Source organism: Lupinus angustifolius, chromosome LG04 (genome assembly GCF_001865875.1).
Source record: "Lupinus angustifolius cultivar Tanjil chromosome LG04, LupAngTanjil_v1.0, whole genome shotgun sequence".
In the NCBI taxonomy this organism is placed as follows: Eukaryota; Viridiplantae; Streptophyta; class Magnoliopsida; order Fabales; family Fabaceae; genus Lupinus; species Lupinus angustifolius.
This window is the reverse complement of record NC_032012.1, coordinates 25,394,849-25,403,016: the sequence shown is the minus strand read 5'-3', so window position 1 is coordinate 25,403,016 and position 8,168 is coordinate 25,394,849. Positions and strand designations below refer to the sequence as shown.

Genomic DNA, 8,168 nt, shown 5'->3' with positions numbered 1-8,168 from the left:
AAAAAGTACTAAAAGTAGCATTCTGATTGATTTTGGATAGAAAATGAGACACTATTTATAACAAGTGGTATTTATCTGGTTTAATTTACATGGCTAATTGTTGTCTACATGTCCATGCTGACTGAGAATGTCAAAAGCTACACGAATCTGGTAACTAGACTGAGGATTCAAGAAGATGTAATTTTCAACACATCAAAAGATTCACCCCAATTCGAAATACCATGACCGATAAGAGTAGTCCAAGTTCTGTAGTAAAATTTTCAGAGCATATACGTTGTTAAGATGAGCCCAATAAATGAGCCCTATGCATAAAAAGCAAAAGCATATGAACGAAGTCATTTAAATATAATAACTAATGCATTCTCCATAATCAAAATCCACTAAGTTAAACCATGAAAATCTTGACTTATAATTATAATATGAATAAACTTGTACGGAAAAAAGATAAGCAGAAAGAGTAATGCAGTTTAAGAAGTCTAATTTGCTTCAGCTATTTGTAGAATCCAGAATATCCCATATATATGCTCCCATGATGCTGCTTTCAAAAGCTGAATTAGATGAGCTAGATAGTCAACTTTCTAAGCAACACATGTTGAAATCCCTGCAAAAAGCCAAACGCAAAATAACCGATTCTTATTGTTGCCAAAAATCTAAAAAGATAACTCAAAAAATTGGTCGTAACTCAGCTAAATTATTAGAACATCATCTATTTCGAGTAGCCTTATATATATATAATATGCAGAGAAAAGTAAAATATAATACGTACATGGATTTAAACATTAAAATTAATTGTTTTCATCGTTTATTACTGTTAAAAAAAGGTTAGCCGTAACTAGCTAACCTTTTTCTCTAACACACACCTAATTTATATTAATGATAAAAAATAAGGCATTTATATAAAATCTGGAATATCTAACATTCTCTGAAAGTATTAAAAAATTTCAAAACAATTTTTCGATAAAAATATATATAATATAGTATGATGTGATGTGGGCATGTCGATAAGAGCATATATTTGTTGGTCCACACACTCACACTCTGACCCATCAATTATGCACTCGTGACTTTGCCAACCCAAAATATATCCAAAATTGAATCAAAATAAAAACGAAAAGACAATAGAAGAAACAAACTACTGCTCAACGTCGCTGTCTACCTCCATGCAAGACAACATGTCAGAGAACACACCTTTTCCTGAAACAAATTTATAAATAAAAAAAGAAACTAAAAAGTAGCATCTTTCTATAACTCATGGCCCAATAAAACAGTAAAAATTAACAAGTATCCGTACCCTTTAGCCTTAGACACATTTACCAACCAATTTCTGCTTTAATCATAATACTAATCATTTTAATAATATGTTATTAAATTTCTTGTTCACGTACCTTTGTACTTTGATTCATTTACTCACTGAAAATTCCCTCCACCACCTCCAAAAGTTTGCCTTGACGGCACAGCATTGTTGTTCCTTTCTGTCTCTAAAGTAGTGCTTAATTTGAAGCCATGTTGTTCCCTTTGTGAAACAAGCCCTCCACTTCCACCACTCATGTTTCTCACTATTTGACCAACACCAAGAAAATCACGAGTGAGTCTATCATCTGAGCCTGATGATCCAATGTTCACTCCATGCAGTTTTGGTTGTTCCCTTCTGTTTGAGTTATGATCATATGGTTCAAACCCAGTGAGCCCTACTGAACCCCCATGTTCGAATATTGAAGTGTTTCCACTGGCTGCAAACGAGTTCATCAGGTCTTGAAGGTTATTGTTGCTGCTTTCATTTCCACCGAAGATGTTGTTATAGTTTGCAGAAGAAGGAGGAGGAGGAGGAGGAGGAACATGGATTTGCCTATGCTGTTCAGCTTTGGATCCGCAGCTAGAGGAAATGCTGCTTCCGAAGCTTTTTAGAAGTGAGTTGGTGCTGTTGCTGGAAATTGCACTCATTTGAGCAACTTTCTGAAGCAGTGCAGTTGCAGACATGTGATGAGTATTGGCAGCACTATTGTTGCTTTGGAGAGATGTGCTGAATAGAGAAGGTGCACTTGAAGTCATTGTTTGCTGATGATGACCACCACCACCCACCATAGGATTACCTATTTGGTAAACTTGAAAAGTGTGAAGAATAGTTCTTCCATTGATTCATCCGTAAAAGGATGTGCTTGTTTTTTTGTTAAATAGATATATTCATTAAAATAGTTAGCAAAATGTTTATTCATTCAACAGATACACATGTTAGTTTTTATATTAAACTTTGACCTATTTAAAAAAAATAATAGCAAGGTCCATAATTTTCTTTCTCTTCTCCCTCATCCTCTAGAAAAGAATCAGAAGAGATTTGCCAAGCTTTGATGTGTGAAATTTTTGTAAAAAACGACTTTGGTTAATAATATTACCTGTACTGAATAAGTTGATTCCTTCATTGCCTCCTCCAACGTTTCCATTGGCATTGTTGAAATGTTCAGAGAAAGAGTTGTTGCTGCTATTATTGCTGGTATTATTTGAAAGAAAGGGATGGTTGAAGAAGTTTGCTGATCCACCAGGTGAAGAGGAACTGTTATGATGATGGTTGACTCCATCATGAGATAAATGCATGAGTCCTTGGAATGGATCTTTGTTCTGTTGCACCATCCCTTGTTGTTGAGACTGGTCATGGTGATGGTAGTTTTGGTTTGAATTATCAGCAGCCATGAAGAATGAAACTGCTGAGTTCTGCATAGTTTTCTGTGAAGGCTTAAATGATGATGAACCGGCCTGCAAAGATGGATGGAGGATATGGTCAAAATGACCGGTCCGACCGGTATTACCACCAAGGCCCAATATATCAGTAGGGACAACAGATCTCTGTTCGTTATTGAAATGGTCTTGCATGTTGGACATTTGAGGAGTCACTTGAGATAAGGCCAATGCCATGTTACTATTATTACTACCATAGAGGTGGCTGGTGCTGCCAATGCCAGTGCTCAGGTTTGGTGGCTGTCTTACACTCTCTTGAGCTAGTGCATCACAAAAGGCCCTGTGGGTGATGAAACTGTCCCTTCTACACCATACATCATATCACATTCCAAATAATCTATTAGATATGTCTAGGATTTGATTTTCATGCATAGTTTTATGCTTTTTGACTTTCATCACAATCATTTTGAAAACCATATTGCATGACTGAATAATTGTGCTTTCAAATTAAACTCCATGTATTTAAGTATGAACTTTGAATAAATTGTGAAATGCAAACATATTTAGAAGATGGAAAAACAATAAGCTTAGGGATACATGACTTTCAGCATCAATTTGCAAACACTACAATAAAATTGTGACTCTTAAGTTTCTACATCAAACTTATACAACTTCATTATTGGGAAAGAATGAAGAACCACAATTTTTTTTCAATTATCTTCTTTCTGGTTTCAAGCTTGATGTAAAACTTGGAGGGTAAAAAAACATTTCTGAAAATAAAGCATCAATATTTTTTGTCATGTATATTGAAAATAAATTATTTTATATATCATCTCATGTGAGCCATCCAAGAAATACTGGAATTGTATGATCAATTGTAATATTGATAATCCCTTGTTCAAAAAATGGGATTTTATTTTAGAAATAATGAATTAGAGTTTACTTACTTCATATTTATCCATTTTTTGTCTTTTATGTTGTGCAAGCTTATATAAGGTTTGGTTAATTTTCCCAGGTATATATAGGTTTTAAAATGGAATTTTTCCTCTACAAAAATATTACCTTAATTAAACAAAAACAGTTCATGAAACAGTTAGCTACAGAATACACAATCAAAACAATGATGTCACAGATACCCAATGTTTACGTAGATTACTAGAAGTAGGACTTTTCCTAGCAAAAGACAATCAGTGTTTAAAACCCATGATCATGTAAAAGAAAAATCTTAACATAAGAAAAAACTTAATTAACCAGAGGACAAATATTTTGCTTGTATTTATGAAAAGACTCCAAGAGTAGGTAGATAAAATAATAATGTGAATAATTCTACAATTAATTAATGACATACTAAGAAAAAAAAGGTGGTAGGTGGAATAATTTTAGCAAAAGTTGATAAATAGATTAATGAATGAATGAAGAAGTGGCATATCAAGAAATGGGTATGTAATGAATGGAGCAGAAGAATGTTTTCAAAAATGGAAAAAGTGATTGATCAATTGCAAGAACTGCACATTACAAAGCAGTGCTTGACCTCAAATGAGAGAGATGAATTTGACTACGATAACATCAAAATTGTCAACAAGAGATAGACCCACTTTTTGTATTTAAACACTCATTATTAGATTCTCCTCCTAATTAAACTTCAAATCATGTTAGAGAGAAAAGAAAAATAGTAATATTGATGGAGTTAGTAACTTGATTAGACCCTAACATTACAAAAAAAACATTATCCATCCTATCATGAAAAGGTGCACCTGCAAGGGCACAGTACTGAACACATCTAGCCAACCAGGAAAGAACAAAGCAAGTAATAACACAAAACTGAAAACCCCACACACAGTCTCTCTCCACTTCATTGGAAGCAACACGTGAATAGGGTAGGGCAAAAAAACAATGGAAAAAATATAGCGGTGTTTCCAAGGTAAAATGAAAAAGGTGGTCTTTTTTTTCTCACTTGAGAATGAGATATGAGTGATGCTGTTCCTCCGTGTGTTTTCTGAAACCCCTAAGTCCAAGGCAGAGATGATTCACGTGGGGGCATGTTTTCTTTCATTGCACTTGGCCACCAAGGTACCAATTAGGAAGGGAAGATGACAAAGGAAACCATACACGAGAGAAGGGACCAAATTTGAGAGAGTACAGAATCTTAATCAATCAAATTGAAAGGAAACCAAATTCAATACATAAAGAAAGCATTTAAGCCCTTTTCCTCCCTATAGCAGCTTGAAGAATAATATCTTATAAGCCCTAACTCAACCCAAACCAAACTAGCCTAAATCAAACCATACATTTCTTCCTTCCTTCTGTTTTTAACCATTTATGTTATGTGTTAATTAGCCTAGCTAGATATGTAGTATACAAAAATTGCATAACAAAAACAAAAATGATTCATATCATATGCATATATATGTTTGGAGAATGGGTAACATTTAATTTAAAGAAAATGTTTCTTTAACAAAAAGAAATTGAACATCAAATGTTACATCTATGTTTTTACTTTGGAATATTAAAAGCAAGGGTTATTGTCAAACTCTGATATATATGTTGAAATTATGATATTGTTGGTTTTAGGTGATAAAATGAATTGGGTTGTTAGTTAATAATATACCTGGAGAAGAGAGTGCCACAGTCACATCTATATTCTCTAGTGCCACAAGTCTTAGAATGGGCTTTCCAATCAGATTGAACAGCATACTTTTTGGAGCACTTATCACACTTCCATTTCTTCTCACCATGCTTGCGAGAGTAATGCTTCTTAATCCCAGTGAGGTCACCAAGAGCCCTTGAAGGGTCATGATGGACACAAGTGGGCTCAGGGCACAGATAAACCTTTCTCCTTGGCTCTTTTGTACTCTTCTGCTTAAGCTTCCAAGGCAGGTTGTGTCCTCTTCTGTGTAGCTGTAAGTTTTGCTCTCTTTGGAAGCCTTTATTGCACACTTCACATATAAACCTGTTTGTTGCCATTAGGGTCTTTGGAGATAATGCTATCACCTCCGCATCTGGATCTGTTCACCATGGAAAAATGCCAAACAACAAATTATTAGATAATTCCACTAAGGTAAAAACAAGAAAGTAATTAAGGAGGACCAAACCAATTCAGAAAGCTTCAAGACAAAAAAAAATCAGGATATATCTCAATCCAGTTTATTACATTTATTTTCAGAATTAGGGTTCCCTAGGGAATTCATATACATCAAAATGGAAGGAAAAAAGTGCTAGCCCAAAAACTTTTTGTAGAATAATATTAAACAGATAAAATCTATGAAAGAAGTTTTAAAAAAAAAAGTTGTATAATTGATACATATGAAATGATTTAAAGATTCTATTTTAATTTCCCATATAAAAAGATAAGAAACTTGCTTGGAGTTCCAGGTTGGTTTCTCTTCTTCTTCTGGGGTGGTGCAGCTGGAGTTGCTGAAGATGAATGTTGTTGATTCATCTGATTCTGGTCCTCTTCTCTAAACCCAAAGAGCGATGCTGAGGAAGATGATGCTGCCATCTCTTAATTATATATAACAAGCCCTAGCTTCTCTAAGTTGCTTCAGCTGCAGCTAGAGGTGTTCTTTTTCTTCTTCAACCTTACAACTCAATCAGAATTCTGGAAAATCTTCTTCAATTCAGATATATTCTCAATCTCAAAATAATTCATAATCAAATAGTACTCATGTAGACTAAAAGCAAGACAGAAAGAAGAATCTAGAGGGGGAAAAGATATCCAAAAGATTGAGTTAAGTGAGTTGAATACAGGAAGGAAAAGCAAATCAACCCCTCCATATGGGGCAATACTACCATATGATTCTTCTGCCCCACCCCAACAGATTGGCTTGTTTTAAATGAGGATTTTCAGCTAGTGATGTATGTTACTTAGTTTATTCACTGATTTGGTGTCATGCAGATACACCAACACATATACACACTCCATTTTGCTTCTTTCTTTTTATTTCTCTGATTCAAAAGTTATTTTTCCAGGTTTTGCTCACATCTCTCTTGTCATAAATGACTTTTTTTTTTGAAAAAATATGAAGAAAAAAATAGATAGGAAACAGAAGGTAAAGGCCTAAGGGTCGGTGGACCCAATCTCTTTCTATCTCTTATTTCGTATCTTGTTACACACTCCCAGACAAACTTTCACTCATCACCCCTAACCCCACTGGACCCTCACGCAAAACTCAAAAGAAAAGTGAAACTATATAGAAGTCTAAAACCGTAAAGCAATAAGAAAAGAAAATATTAAATAAGCATTGGTAAAAGAGATGAAACTAGTTAAACTAAAGAAAATAAGTTGTATTATTAGGAAGGTATGTTTTGGTTTCTTTTCTGTGTTTGGTTTTATATAATGATAATTATGAAGCTTGTTTGTAAAGTGGAAAGCACCTGAAGATTTATTGGGTGAGGGGATAAATTGCACTGTTTGTCTGAAAATTAGCAGAGGCATCGTAAGAGTGTGTACTGTGTCTGTTACCGTTTAGGGTCACTGACATGCAAAGGAAAAAAATGATTCTGAAGCTCTCTTTGCTGTGTTGTTGCATGCAAATGCTAATATGCTATGCCTGGCTGGTCCTAATTGCTGAAAGTCACAATCAATGAGGGTCTCACACAAAAGGGTGTTTTAGTCATTCACAAAAAAACATCAATCTTAGCTTATTTGACATCAATCTTATATTTATATTTGAAAAATGTATTAAAAAATACACCATATGTTATCCTCATTCCTCATATTTGGTTGTATAAAAATAAATCAGTTCTAAAAAACAAGTGGAGGAAATCACAATAACAAGAGTACAAGACCCAAGAAAAGACCTAATCCAACCACTGTGGATAAACAAATCACAGAGAATTTTTTAGAATCAAGGTGCACTTGCTAATGTCCCTGCCTGTCTCTTAGTTCCAAGGGACAGGTGAATTATAAACCGTGGATCTTGTTGAAAGAAAATGATCACTGTCAAGTGGATTTTTCCTTAGATATACATGGAATATAATAAAGTGAAATATGTACTTTTTGGGAATTATGAGGTCTCTTGACAGGGATAGTTATTAATATTGTTTTCAACTTCTTTGTAATTTTTTACCATGAAGACAATTTTTATTCTATTTCATCACATTGTTGATTCTTATTTTATTGACAAGGTTTTTATCAAAAAACCAATGGTTGCGAGGGAAGGTGTCATTCTTTGAAATAATGACAGCTTAACCATAAATAAGACCTTTGAAATTGATATTAATATATATGAGATAAAGGTCAATTTTTGTGATCCATAAAAGGGTCAAGTTATATATTAGAGATTACTAGCTACAATTTTAAGCATATACCCTCTAACTACCATCAAGAGTTCTTTGTCTTCTAATCCAATAGCTGCAGAATATAGCCTTTTTGAACAAGATTAATTTCAACAATGGTGTATATCTAGCACACCAAATTTCTAAATAAGCTCTAATCAGATTCTATTAAAATGAGCTCCTCATTTAACTTATGCTAAAATAATAAATGAAAAAAATCA

The 8,168-nt window shown here is 33.9% G+C and overlaps 1 protein-coding gene across 2 annotated transcripts; it reads right to left on the bottom strand.

Annotated features, from left to right (window-relative positions):
- Positions 327 to 6,647, bottom strand: LOC109346571 (protein indeterminate-domain 5, chloroplastic-like). 2 transcript variants are annotated; one of them, XR_002107538.1, is made up of 6 exons: positions 6,031 to 6,647; positions 5,279 to 5,675; positions 2,391 to 3,034; positions 1,386 to 2,090; positions 1,157 to 1,194; positions 386 to 601 (listed from the first exon to the last, which is right to left on the bottom strand). XR_002107538.1 is itself a non-coding variant. In XM_019586196.1 (5 exons), exons 1-4 carry the CDS (start codon positions 6,167 to 6,169, stop codon positions 1,408 to 1,410), a joined length of 1,863 nt encoding a protein of 620 aa, XP_019441741.1. In that variant the 5' UTR covers positions 6,170 to 6,646; the 3' UTR covers positions 327 to 601; positions 1,386 to 1,407. The 2 variants fall into 2 exon arrangements, 1 of the variants encoding a protein (XP_019441741.1); XM_019586196.1 differs by lacking the exon at positions 1,157 to 1,194 and having other exon boundaries at positions 327 to 601; positions 6,031 to 6,646.